This window comes from Apium graveolens, unplaced genomic scaffold (assembly GCF_009905375.1).
Source record: "Apium graveolens cultivar Ventura unplaced genomic scaffold, ASM990537v1 ctg6516, whole genome shotgun sequence".
Lineage (NCBI taxonomy): Eukaryota > Viridiplantae > Streptophyta > Magnoliopsida > Apiales > Apiaceae > Apium > Apium graveolens.
The window spans coordinates 22,762-37,635 of record NW_027419553.1 but is presented as its reverse complement, the minus strand read 5'-3'; the positions used below and the strand labels follow the sequence as shown (position 1 = coordinate 37,635).

General features: G+C 32.4%; 2 protein-coding genes across 2 annotated transcripts; one reads left to right on the top strand and one right to left on the bottom strand.

Moving 5' to 3' along the window:
• Positions 1-1,663: 1,663 nt before the first annotated feature.
• On the top strand, positions 1,664-7,535 carry LOC141703339 (protein LIKE COV 2-like). Its single transcript, XM_074506877.1, has 7 exons — positions 1,664-1,930; positions 3,759-3,811; positions 3,900-4,009; positions 4,739-4,906; positions 5,280-5,377; positions 6,367-6,493; positions 7,092-7,535. Exons 1-7 carry the CDS (start codon positions 1,802-1,804, stop codon positions 7,190-7,192), a joined length of 786 nt encoding a protein of 261 aa, XP_074362978.1. The 5' UTR covers positions 1,664-1,801; the 3' UTR covers positions 7,193-7,535.
• Positions 7,536-7,915: 380 nt separating this feature from the next.
• On the bottom strand, positions 7,916-14,425 carry LOC141703338 (5-formyltetrahydrofolate cyclo-ligase-like protein COG0212). The gene is made up of 6 exons (XM_074506876.1): positions 13,941-14,425; positions 12,084-12,174; positions 11,319-11,545; positions 10,161-10,236; positions 9,402-9,527; positions 7,916-8,250 (listed from the first exon to the last, which is right to left on the bottom strand). Exons 1-6 carry the CDS (start codon positions 14,358-14,360, stop codon positions 8,102-8,104), a joined length of 1,089 nt encoding a protein of 362 aa, XP_074362977.1. The 5' UTR covers positions 14,361-14,425; the 3' UTR covers positions 7,916-8,101.
• Between the last annotated feature and the right edge of the window lie 449 nt (positions 14,426-14,874).

Below are 14,874 nucleotides of genomic sequence, written 5' to 3'. Positions count from 1 at the left end.
TATACGTTTGGTTTGGGCACGGAGGTTAAGAAAAAGTGGAATGTTGTAAAAAAGAAAGAAAAATGGGTAAAGTGGTGGGGTCAATCTATATTAAATGTATAAAGTTAGTGTAGTTGAAGAAAGTAGTGGATGTAAGTGGGTGTAGTTAATTTTTTTATTATAAATTTTTTACTATTTTTGGTAAATTTTGAAATGTATAGAATTGAATGGGACAGTACAAAAAGGAAAGTGTATAGAAATGAATGGGATAGAGGGAGTATATAGCATGTTTCAATTAGTATAGACTAAAACTCATATTAACATACATGAGTATTTTTACATTCATAGAAAATAACCAATCAAAAATCGATAGCTCATATTTTGGGAAAATTTGGATAACTTTTTTTGAAATTTCTACAATTATTATTACTATTATTATTATTATTATTTGTGTTGTTATTTTATTTATTATTGTTTTCTCTAAATTTTGACATACTTAACATTTCTCATAGGAAGTGTAATGTAATGTTATCTTAATTGCAATTTCTATCATTTGGAACTAAATTTTTATAATTCCAAAAGGGTTCTATAGTGGGATGGTATGCAAAAATGTAAAAATAAGCCCGCAAGGGTTGGCTCAGCTGGTTAAAGAGAGGAAAACTATCTTCTTGGTCACGGGTTCGAATCCCACGGGAGAAGAATTTATGATTATGCGTCCTGAGTCAGAGCATGTCGCTTAAATGCGGTTTACCTTGGTTCACGTGGATCAGGGATGAATTTATTTATTTAATCACAGCAACAAACAACTATAAATACGACGCATGTCAGCGTGTTTTAAATAAAATTTAAAGATAAGTGATAAATTTTAAATAAATTTAAAAATATTTGATTTTAAGATGCATCTTATATTAAAATTAAAATTTTATTTTAACATCAAACTGTATTTTTTGGGGTAATGGCCCTTATTATCACGATTAGAGGGAAAAATGTCCAAAATCTCACAAATAACAAAATATGGTCATTTGCATCACTCAATAACACATTTAAAAAAATACGTTTTTAGAAAACGCATTTATGCTTTGCGTTTTCTTGTAAATTTTGATAATATTTTTATGAAAAAAATTAAAAATTAAAATAATAATTAAAAACCCATGTTAATGTTACGTTAATCCCATAAACGATGCTTTTAAATGCTTTTAAATAGATTACACGCAAACTAAAAATGTGTTACTCCATAAAATTGAGAAGCCCATGTTGAAGGTCCCTTGAGAAAATCATCTATTTTTTAAAGAAAAATGCTAAAAAAACCCCAAATATTTTCCCAAGAAGTTACTTATACTGATGTGTCAAACTTCTAACTTGTAAGTTTCCTAATAATAATATGGACCATGCGTGCATACATATGCGTCCCCGAATTAAAATCCGTCACGTGTATGCCACATTATTTGGTATAAAATTTGGGGAATAAATTTAGGGTACATAGCACTACTCATTTTTAAAAATGATTAACACATTTTTTGTTTGCGTTTTTCTTGTGATATTAAGGGTCATTTTAATTGAACCGTGACATTTTGGATCTTTTACTCCGGTAAAATGGTCATTTTTCCCCTTTTTGATATTTCACCTTTTGGATATACCAAAAACCAAATTATAACAATGAATATAAGCTTCATTATACATGTTGCATTGTCTTAAGAAGAGTCCAAAAAACAGTCGAGACACAGCGAGACTTGTAAAATACACACACTATCTTGTCTTCTCACATTCTTCTTCATATACATACACAGTCCCTTCCAGATCTGTATCTATATTTCATATAACCATGGCTGACAACAAGGAATTGACCCCCTTGCAATCTCCGTCAACTTCAACTTCACCAGGTCAACCCCATGTTGAAGATCCTCAACATTTCTCTAAATCACCTCTTCCCCCTAATTCTTCTACTCGGAAGGTACCCTTTTTATATTTTTACTTGTTTTGTGCTTTTTAACTTAATTTTGAATGTCATTTGTGTAATTGGAGCAAGATTGAATCTGGGTTTTTTTTGTATGATTTTTTAGTTAGTTTTTTTATGTTTGGTTAGTTCAGTTCTTGAAATTGTACATTGTTTTATAGTTTGTTATTTTTTTATGTTGGAGTAGTTGGAGTTAATTGTTTGTATTAAGTTAGAAAGATTGTGTTTAGGACTTGATTGGATAGTGTTGTATGTTTAATACTTGTTCTTGCTGGACAGCTCTTATTTGTATTTTAGAGTTTGGATCAAGAATTTGAGGATATTGAGGTAAGGAGGGTTTGAAGTTGGGAGCTTTCGATGCTCTGATGCCGTTTAAGTTACTAGGTCTTGTGGAAGCCTGAGGTATATGGAGAACGGGTTTATTGAGTTATGTTGAATGTGTAATGATTTAGTTTAGTCTATGATTTGTTTTAGAGATGAACTGAGGCCAATTGAATATACATGTATCACACTTGTAGAACAGGGTTCGGGCGTAGAACAGGGTTCGGGCATGGTTAGTGTATTTTGTATTTACTTATAGAGTTGGAGTAGAGAGACTCTGGATTTTTTTAGTTTGACACAAGTTTGTTTAATTGCAAAGTTACACTAATGCAAACTTATATTTAGGAAAAGAGGCTTTGATAGATTAAATATAGTGGCCTGCCAGCTTGTTTGGCTAGTTACCCCCACTTATATTTATCATTTGTGCAAGTACAGAAGAAAATTATACTAGTAAATGCTGGCTTATCAAAGTAATAAATCTATGTGGGACTGTTCCTTTCAGAAATGATTAGAGAGACCGAGAGAGTGATCTACATTTACAAGGAGAAGGTTTGGTTTTACAAAGCAGATTTAGGTGATATGTAACTATGTAATACCCTCCTTAGACCTGGAAAGTGAAGGACCATTTTTGTAGACCAAGCCAATCAAGCTCATAATTGTTCAAGTCGCCTTCACTAATAATGTCTGGACCTGATCAAGTCAACTTAAATACTGTCATGAGCTAATTTCAATTCTGTGATGTATGGCCGTATGGGGACCTATTAATGTTAATTTTAGAGATAACTTCCAAACAGTATCCAGATAGTTGTCCGTACTCCTCGTGCTGTTGATGCCACTTTAATCATTTGCCTGTAAAACATCTAGTCTTAGTTTCATAATTTATAGACTTGCAGTGACTACTAATCTGATTCACAAGAAGCACCCAGTGTGCTTAATGCTAATCAGTTGTTCTTATAGTGTTTGAGAAATATAATCTATTAAACAAAATGCGATTAATAGTGGTTGTTGTTGTGAATGAGTCCGAAATTTTGGTCGATTATGTTAAAATAGGTTTTGATGAAATTTGGATTATTATCATCAGGCAATGACATGTGATTTCCTCTTACGGACTCTTAAGTTTTCAACAGTAGTTGTAGTTCACAAAGTAGGCGTGAAGTTGTTTTAGGTATATGCAAGTCAGTACTGTTGATGTTGCCTTGTTATTTGGTTGTTTTGGTAATCAGATATGTATCAAGGTAAAGGCGATGCTAGGTACCAGTGCACTGCGTTTGGTGGTCATTAGACGGGTTATAAATTTAGCTATATGTATATTGGTTATTTTTATTATATACATGTATTTATATGCTATAATAGAATAGAGTAACTATAATTTTGTACTCAAAAAATTACTTCTGTTTTACTTTCATATTAAAAAGTTCATAAGCATCTGCATCTTGATTTCAGTTGACGTAATTATATTTTAATTTCAATAAAAATAAGTGATTTACAATTTAACTTGTTTCAGGCTTGTTATGCTGTTCTCCAAAGCTGGGTTTCTACGAAGTTCATGACTGGATGGTATATATACTTCAGAAAAAATTGTATAAATTTCATCTGCTTCTCTTCTAATAAAGTAACATACATGGTAATTTTTGGTTGTTTGCAGCGTGGTTCTCTTTCCTGTAGCGGTCACCTTTTTTGTCACATGGTGGTTTATTCAGTTTTTTGATGGTTTCTTCAGTCCCATTTATGAGAGACTTGGCATAGAAATATTTGGTGCGTTTTCAAGCTCAAGTTTTTGCAGGATGCAAGTTCTATATTTGAGGTTTACCTAAATTGTTGCCTCTCAGTTAGGAATGAATTGCTTTTATCGAAGTTAGCAATCTAAGGATGTGTTTGGTATTGCTGTTGCAGACAGCAACAACAACTTTTCGCTTAAAAGCAGTTAAAATACTGTTTGGTAAAATTTAAAAGCTATTATTTAGAAAAGTGTTTTTGGCCTAAAAGCTGTTGTTACAGAAAGTAAGTGCCTTCATGCTTTTAGAAAAAGATAGAAAAAGCTGTTTTTTAGCTGTTGCGGGAAGCAGATGCTAATTTAACCATCAAACCTTACCAAAAACATTATTATTTTTAATTTTTTGCATCAAAACATATACTTATCAAAAAAATTACCAAACAGTCATCTGATTTTTACAACAGCACTTTTTCTAACAGCACAACAATTTTTAACAGCAATCCCAAACAGAGCCTAATACGTAGTCTCTTGACAAGTAGAATAAAAAATATTGCAATAAAAGTATTATTTGTATAAAAATAAATCTTGGTTATGCTTGGCATATTTTAGCAATCTACACATGCTCATGATTACAACATTGATTCTAGCTTTATGGATCACCTCATTATTGGACCATTGTGTTTATGTTTGGTTCTGTCACTATCTTCTCATAGTGATGGACTGATGGTTATATGCTTATGTACCAGTATTCTCTTTCATGTTTGCTGCAGGCCTTGGATTCATTACGTCGTTGGTGTTTATATTCTTTATTGGTATATTTGCTTCCTCGTGGATGGGTTCCACTGTGTTTTGGTTAGGGGAATGGTTCATAAAAAGAATGCCCTTCATAAATAACATTTACTCGGCATCCAAACAAATTAGCGCTGCTATCTCTCCAGGTAAGTCCTTTGCAGTTATATTTTCTCTGAACTGACATTTGTTTGCTCTATCACCGAAAACACTTGTATAACTGGAGTGTCATAGATGTCAACAAGAATGCAGTTCTGTGAACTATCTTGCTAGTTGCTAAAATCTAAACAGTTTATACAGTTGCTTTTTACACAATCAATTTCTTTAACCACTCTTGTGTCATATGCCGCATTTTCCTGGCATATAATGTATAATCTGGTGCAAGGGTGTATTTATTTTGTGTGATGATTATTTTGTGTGATGATTAAAGCATTTCATTCTGTGCCAACTGATGAATCACCGTGACTACTCTTTTTTTGTATAACTAATGTGCAAGCTTACTTACCAGTTACCACATAACAGACCAAAACACCACTGCTTTTAAGGAGGTTGCGATCATCCGCCATCCTCGCCTTGGTGAATATGCTTTTGGCTTCATCACATCCACAGTAGTTCTACAGGTTTGTTGATTTTGGTTGAGACCTTTTAAGCTATGAAATGTGCTGCTACTGTTGAAATATGTTGTATATCTCTGTTCTTTTTCTTTTCTGTTTTTCAGAATTGTTCACCGAGTATCCGGTCCAAAAGCTTTTGTAGTTTACAGATGAGTGTATTAGAAATTTTCATGATTATCTTACATCATAGATGGATAAATTAGTCTGGTGTGTGCATGTATCTTTAGCATTTGACTTCTTTTTATCGAAGGTGATCTGAACTTCAACTTTCTGCACGTATTTTAAGGTGTAGAAACAAATTCAACAATATTTTTTACAAAAAATCTTCTAATAAAAAATAATAATTTAGTATTTAATAAATTATATTCAAAAAATAAATTATGGAAGTATATTCTTTATGCATGTTAAATTACGTACACAAAATCAAAGTGACAAAAAGTAGGAGATGAAGAAAATAATATCTTAGTCATAATATAAAGCAACATACAAAACAAAGTAATAATTTTCAAACGTAGGGGCTTTTTAAGATTAGTTAAGCTTGTGAACCAGTGATAACAATATTGATTCTGATGAGTAAAAGGAAATTTTCACAAGTGTTTAATAAATTTTTTTATATTAAATTACTAGTTATGCTAAAATATTAAGGATAGATGAGTTAAAAAATAAAATGAGGCCTAGGCAAGATACTATGCCAACTACCATTGGAGCCAGCTTTGGAAGCAGACCAGAGCAAATGTGTATGCATATATTATTGCCATAATTATCATTCTTGAGAGTGATAAAACCACTTTAGAGTCTACTATTCCCATTGGACTTACTAAGACTAATAGATGACTATATCCTATCTTAATGTATATGAGCACAACAAGGACTTGAGCTTAGCAAAATATTCACCTTTTTCTATTTGATGAATTGAATTAATAGCACTAATAATCCTGGTAAAAAATAACTACTACCTTCCCAATTTAATTGAATATCTGTCTATTCTTGTGCAGAAAGAAAATGGAGATGAAGAGCTATGCAGTGTTTATGTTCCGACAAATCATTTGTACATTGGTGATGTATTTCTTGTCAATTCGGCAGAGATCATAAGACCAAATCTATCCATCCGAGAAGGCATAGGTTGGTTTACTGTTGTGCCTACGTCTTCCTTCCTTTTCTCCTAAATTTATTGTAATTGTTTTTTCTCAAAACCACAAACTTGTTGTACTGCCTACAGGAACCCGTTAATGTAGAATTTAGTTCAGGGCACTTGTTTTTTTCCTTCTTGTCAGAGAAGGACGATAGAACAGATATAGAAAATCGAATATCTCGTAGATTCAGTAATTTGACATTGAGTTTTCTGGAAAGATAGAAGGGAAAGGGGAATAATGAAATATGAGAGCTATTAAGTGTGGTGAGGTTTATAGTTGCTTGAACGAGAAATCTGTGTGCATGTATTCAAGAGATAAAATACCAAATTGATGTATGCAAAGGATTACTGGTATATGTTTTAAGAAGTAACTATTATGCCCTCTAGATTTATGGTGAAATTTTCGGCAGTAGGTATTTTGTGCCCACACCACACTCAGACACGTATACATACCAACTTAGTTATACAAGTATACTGTTTTTTGAAAATTTTAATGCCATGCCATGTAGGGAGTTCCTCTACGTAATTAGGTCTTATTTGTAGTTGCATAAATTTGTGCTAATATTAACTCATTTGTCTTGTTTTCAGAGATCATAGTTTCGGTGGGAATGTCAATGCCACAGGTTATATCACCCCTGGAAAGGGTTCGTCGGCCAAATGATAGAATTCCTCTGAATGGAATGATATAGGACAAGCATCTGCTGCACTGCATTCATTAATTTGTTTTACCTCGTGTATATGTCTGAATTGTGTAAAAAGAGGACGCACAATTTGTATCTGGTTTGTGTTGGTTGTATACAAAAGGCATTAAGTTGTATCTAACCCGGAGACTATGGAATGAGTGATAATTTAGACGTTGTCTAGCTATCTATATTGTATTTGTTAGTCATAGATGATGACTTCTCCTTGGGATCACTTCTATAGAAGGTAGATTGACCGTGAGTAGCAACTCAACGTGTATTAACTATCGAAGTTGCGTCTTCCTACATGAATTTTGTGAACTTTTTAATAAATATTATGCATTTAAATATATCCATTATAAACATTAAAATCAATTATTAGTTATTTATATTTAAAACATTGGATTATCACTGGGAAAATCAGAAGAGGAAGTAGGACTGTCAAATATATAATTTGGATTTGCCTATATTCGTGTCTGTATATAAAATTGTCAGATTAAAATATCCAGTTTATTTCATATACGAATAATATCCCATACAAAAGCATATATAGCAGATGGATACTTTCAGGTTTTTTTACAGCCCTTCAAGGAGCATAACTTTTCCTTATAAATTACTACTTACGCCTCTCTTATGTTTTATATGTTTATAAAATATAGTTTTATATTATTTTTTAAAAAAAAATTGAATAAAAATTTAAACAAAAAACTTTTATTCAGAAATAAAAATTTAAAAAAAATATTATGGAGTTATGTTTTAAATGAGTATTGAAAAGCATGTGAAAAAATAATGTATATAATTGAATGGAACAGATGGAATATTGCTTTTAACCGGTGCATCTCTCTCCCCAGATGCCTTTTTTTTTTTATAAGTAAAACAAGTCTTCTCTATAGTTTGGTTTAGGTGAAATCCAATACTTTAGCGCTTCCGTCGAGCGGTAGGTGGTAGCTTCTCTGATGGACCAGATGGAAGCTTATGTCCAGTTTCTCGCTCAATTTTACTCTTCAGCTGTCTGAGTATTCGAATTTGACTGAGCTTCTCCGGTGACAGTTTGTCCCAGTAAATACCTGAAGTGAAAATGGTGCTAGTAAAGATTCGCATGTACTGAGAGTACTGCTAAGATAGAGCATGCTCGGTGCAAACACAATATGTGCCAAATTTATTGTTTTGGGAACAGAAACTAGTACTTCTACACCCTTCCTCTTCTTCCTTTAAAATAAACTAACAATAGTTAGTTATACTAACTATAACTAACTCAAATTGAAATACATGTAATGGAATTGGATTTTGTTCAATGTATACTCTTCAAACAATTATAAGAAGCACAAGATAAAATCTTATTCCAAACATCTTTGCAATCAAATCACTGCAATTGAAAGACTTCTCTCTTTCTTTCTTTTTTTGACAAATTAGTACTCGTATAATGCAAGTGACTTGGAGCATCTCCAACAGTCTTTTAAGCCACTCTTCTAATATATTACTCCCTCCGTCCCAATTTATCCGTCTTGTTTGACTTTTGATGGTTAAATTGACTCAACTTTGATTATAAATATAAACTCATTATTTCATTATTTTGAAAAACTAAAAAATACATATAGAAGTAGATTGAACATATTTTCTAATGATATAATTTTTATAAATATTTTCGATAATGTACTATGTGCAGTTTTCAGTCAAAGTTGGGTTAATTTAACCGCAAAAAATCAAACTAGACAGATAAATTGGGATGGAGGGAGTATAAAATATTGACTCTTAACAACTTAACATGCATTCACCTCCAACAACACTCTTTATATTCACTCTTCAAATAATATTTTAATATTAAAATATCTTTATTTAATGGGAGTACAATACAAAGTGGAAAGAGAAAGTGGGTGGTTGAATTACTTTATAATAAAATATAAATTAAGAGCAAGTTGTTGACTCTTAAAAGAGAGCCGAGAGAAGAGGCTCTTAAGGTTTTAAAGAGCCTTGAGAGTCACTTGGAGCTCCAATTTTGACGATGCTCTTTATTTTTACTCTTAAGATCGTGTTTAAAGAGCTTGTTCTTTATTTTTACACTTAAGATCGGAGCTTGTTGGAGATGCACTTAACCGCTTAACCTCCACTGAGATAAGAGGGATGTCTCTGCCAGTTGGCATCTCTACTTGTCACACTTAAGATAAAATAAGAAAATGACAGAACTGAGAACACTAATAAAAACTAAAGTTTCACTGACCTTTAGGCTTTGGAATTGGTGTATTGGTGAAGATAACTTGGGTAGGAGTGCATATGATGTCAACTGGCACATCATGGATTAACAGCTTATCAACAGGAATATCATCAACCAGTTGTTGGTCATGGACTGCATGCAAGGAGAAATTCCGTACTCAGCTCAAGGTTTAAGGGCTATGCTTCTGTTATATTACTAGTGGGTGTCATAGTACTTTAGATGTATAATGAAGGGCTGGAAAACACATAATCACATGGACCAAATGTTGATGTGGTCTGCGTACTTACACTTAACGGAGATCAAACCACTAACTCTGGAATGAGTTTTAAGACAATCAAACAGTCTTTGTGATGAAACAACTGGAAAGAGAATGGTCGTGAAGAACCTTCATTGTTTTTTTGTAACAAAATTTCCAGTTTTACTACGAAGAGACGGACAATCAGGTTTTGCTTCGTAACAGTTGTATTTATTTATTTAATTGTTATTTTTGCTACAGTCAAAACAGTTATATTTGCATTGTACAGATATAAGAACAGCAAAGTCATGACTATCAGAACATGGTATCATGTATCAGGTAATACAATAAACCCGCTACACATTTGCTCAAACAATATATTATTGCGCTCAAAATGGAAGTTATAATAACTCTATCCTGCAGTCATTGTCATCTATAAATTGTTCAAAAAAATCCAGACTTTTAAAATTTACGAAGGTCATGCTAGAATTCAGACATGAAACATGTAGTATGAAATAAGAGCTTCTGACCCGAAGTAACAACAGGTGTTGAGTCATCAATTGCGCCCATGTACCGCAGCATCCCATATTCAAGCTCTGCAAACCCCTGCACCATATTAATATATGTATTAGCAATATAGATACTATATTTTTATCATGGTTTAGATCACATTTCAATAAAAATCTCAGGTCAATCAATTTGTAATTTTGGAGTCCCTTTTCATGATATATCTCCATGTACGAAAAGTCAAACTAATGTTACATTCTTACATTAAAGAAGAAGAGAATGGGCTTAGCAAGAAAAAAGAATAAAATGTCACTAAAGAACGTCTAGAATAACAATTTAAGCCCAAAGGACAATTCTAAACTGCAAGTCCAAAGATGTAACTTTAATTTGTAATAGCTTTGAACCTGTAGCATTATATTCTCATAGTCTTGTCCAAGCTTATGAACCCAATATATCATCAAAATTATGTCATAAACAATTTGTAATGTTGAAGATTTTTTCAATTGTCTGTAGATGCCTTTCTAGTGGTCCATAAAGTTTACAGCTCTTTCCTCGCTGAAGTTGAAGCATCTAATATAGTCATGTTATTCAACAGATATCTAATACTACCAATATCTATACCACAGATCAGTCAAAGCAATGGACAGCCAATAGACATATACAGACCAATTCCCAACAGTGCACATAAACTAAACAACATTGAATCCTAGCACGCTAGATGTAATGTCTAAATTTTGACCAAATTAAGACTCTGGCATGACAGAAGATAATACAACGTGATGTCTTTACTGATTACAAGTTAATCACTATTATTGAATCATCTATATTACCTTGACCGTGAAGAAAACAAGAAGAGAGGGTACCATTCCCATAACATGAAACATATCAGAGATATATTGTAAGATTCTTTAGTTAGTTTATCTATTATAAATATCGAATACTGCAGTCTATATAAATGCCCACTTCTATACTTATCACAAGTGAATTAAAGTAAGAAGGCAATTATATTAATCTCACTTTCGCTAGAAAGTTACGATTGCTCATTGGCTGTCATTCTCACCAAAACGAGAAAAAATCCATTGAAATTAGTTCGGACCAACATGATTATGTTGCAACATAAAAATCCATCCGAATCCATTACCAAATTGTTTAGATCACTCTAATTATAAAACAGAATATACCTCACCCTTTCCAAGTCGAGCACCTGTCTTTGGGTCAACAGCTACTGAGCCAATGACTATAAGATCCACTTTGATATTTTCTTCCAATCCAATCGGCCTTCCGTATTTAGCAACCCCCACAGAAGTGCAGGCCTCATTTATTGTTGAAGGAGACAACATAGTGGATTCAAGTATAGAGAAAAATCCAGTTCTGAGACGTGGTTGCGGAGTTAATAGTCTTTTTCCACCTGCATAAGAGTCAGGATCAACAAAGTTTACACACTTAATTCAGCAGATAAATTACGACAAGTATATTCCACTTGTAATAAGCATTATAAGTATCATGGAATCCTAGAGACATTAACTAAGGGAAGAAACAAACTCACAGTTTCCCCCTTTCCTATGTTTTCTGCATAAAGAAAAAATTGCAGGACATAGGACCAGTTACTTATCTCGAGTTCTAAAAGTTTGATAATATCATAAAACTGAAAATTCTATTCCTTCAAAATGAAGACAGTGTGTCGCCCACCCAAATCATTGGCTAGTACCACTCAGAAGTCAGAAAATTGACAATTTTCATCTTATTCCGGTGACATGGATTTATTGTGTTGAATATATCTTGTTGAAAAGTAACAAATTTCATATTATTTCAGTGGCATAGATTCTTGAAATTGAATATATCTTGTTGCACATATAGTCTAAAACTTTGAGAAGAGGTGAAAACAATCAGTCAATCACAGTTACCGAGGCATTATAAATACCTCCTGTGCAGACATCATAACTTACTGTTCAGTGTTAAGAACCTGACTTGCTTTTGTGGCGAATCAGGATTCACCTTCACACACTTCGCTGCTCCAAACACTTCCAACTCACTCAACTGTCACAACTCCATTTCCAAAATAAATCATCAGCAACAACAATATTTCTCTGATACAGATAAAAAAACAAAAATTATACTTGATTATGTTTAGAATCCCTAAGTATCACTACATGGAACAAGTAATACCAATACCCCCCCCCCCAGCCTTGAAGTTTAGTATCTGCATAAACCCTTATTTCAGCAACTTTAGCAAGAAATTTATCACTGCTGATTCACGGATGCCAATTTCACAGGTGAAAACCGATTTCTCTTGCTTTGCTGAAATGGCTTTAAGCAACAGTGATGAATTTGGGACGAAATTATCACTTTTAGGGTAGTTAGCTTATATTTCAGTTTGAAATAGTTCTTTTTAAGGGTTTGTCTAACTCTGTCCAAAACTGTATTTAAGCTTAACCATATAATATCCTCGCTGCAGTTAATTAGTCAACACATTCCTAGCTTGTGGATAATGGATATAAGAACTCCAGCATTAGACTTCTTACCTTGCGTTAAGTAATAACTTGCATTGCAGACTGGTGAAGAATGTGTCTTTGTGTGTGCAAATCACAGCCAAAACTTGCTACTGCTTGTCTAAAAATCATTAGTTTTAGACATAATTGATTTTTTCTAATGATCTATCAGTGCAAGTGCAAGTGAATAAAATGGGTACATTTTTATGTCATTTTATCACACCAATAATATTGCAATCCAAACACAAACACTATACTATAAAATTCCCACAAAATTATTTCTAAACTTTTAAGACATGTAGAACTAATTTAAAAACACACCCGCAGTTTCATATTAACATGTAAGAAGTAATCAATACAATTGTAAATTTGTATTACCAAAAAAAGTAACATTTAAATATTGATCTCTTCTTTTTAGGACATTACTAATTTACTGCGTGACAAGTGACAAGACCATAATTTCTACTAGTCGAATATAAGGTCATCCTCCAACTGTTGTGATCCAAAAATCCAAATTTTGATCAACAACTGATCCAAAAACTGATCCAAATACTGATCTAAATTTCTAACTAATTCCAACAGTGGATCCAAATTACTTTTTACATATAATAATATATAAATATCATATTAAGTAATTTTATCTTAAATTTATCATTTAATCATTATTAATAATTTATATAACATTTCATAAATTAGAGAAATCAAACAAAATTAATACACATAAAAATTTTAAATTTGTGCATTTAATTAGAGAAAAACACATTAATTGCAGTAATTAACATATAAAATATTATTGATACACACTAATTTTCCGAATTAACATATTCTTCCCACAAATGCTCAATTAATGTATCTTTAAGTGCAATATGTGCCTCTTTTATTTTTTATTTTCATCGATCGGAATAGTCTCAACTTCTGAATCCGGCACTTCTGACTCTTCAATTTACTTCTATTTAAATTTTAATAAAATTATGTTTTCGCAGTTTTTAAGTTTTAGTTTAAAAATAAATTTTATTAACTATTAATAATATTATGTTATTAATTATATAATTATAACAACAAAAAATAATTTATAATATCATAAACTACAAATAACAAAACCATTATTTTATATTAAATCAAATGATCCAAATTTGGATCAGTGAACATAGTGATCTAACTGATCCAAAGCTGGAATAGAATTTGGGATAATCTGCCCCAAATTTGGATTTTTGGATTACTGTTGGATTTGCCCTGATGATTCTTATTCATGTGTCGTGTACAAAATTGTATAGTCTAAATAAACGTAAAATTTCAGAAAAGATAAGAAATTACATTACGAGCAGCGAGGTTAGCAGCAACAAAATTAGGGATACGGTGATGAACAGGCCTAAGGAACTGCGCAATATTTAGCGCCTCCATTAAATCCCAAACTCTGTTTCGGATCACCCATTTCCAAGCCTTGGGGTCATCATCATCATTCTCATTACTCGCTTGTTCAGCCATGGACTCGCGTGCCTTAGCGTCAAGCCTTAGTCTCTCTGCTTCGTAGGCTGCGTCGTCAAATACGACGCCGTCCTGGGTTGCTCTGCAAGTAGTAGTTGTAGTTTCCAGTTTCGGTGGGGTATGAGTAATGGGAAGTGTAGAGAGATAAAGTGAGAAGAGAGAGATTGAGCTGAATTGAGAGAGATTTCTGGGGTTGAGGAGTGGGAATGTTGATGAAAATGATGAGATTTGAGGTGAAGTGAAAGCCATGGAAGTAACTGATTGTTCGGGGAGTTTAAATCCCTGTAGATTTTATACTCGATTGAGTGGTTACTGGTCTTTCACTCTTTGTGAGGTTCTAAAAATGGGTCTAGACGGCTGTCGGGCTGTGTTAAAACGCCCCGACTCGTACTTAGGCGGTGATTTAAGTATTTTTTCTTCAAAAAATCGGGATTAGGCAGTTTAGGCAGTCAAAAATCGGTCTTAGACGGATAATAGTTTAATTTTTTTTTCAATTTATAATTTTAATTTATTTATTTCATAATTTCACACAATATAATGTCAATTTCTAATATAAAGTATTGGAACAAGTAATCTAATATATTTATTTTCTCATTTAAAATAGAAAAATAACATATTATCATAATTTAAATTGTGAATTAAAATATATTTAATATTGTAAACTCAATAATTAGTAGATAACACATGTCAAATGTGTAGATATTGTTTAATACATTTCTAATTTCTTTTTTCAAACAAATATTTGACATATTGATCATTATAT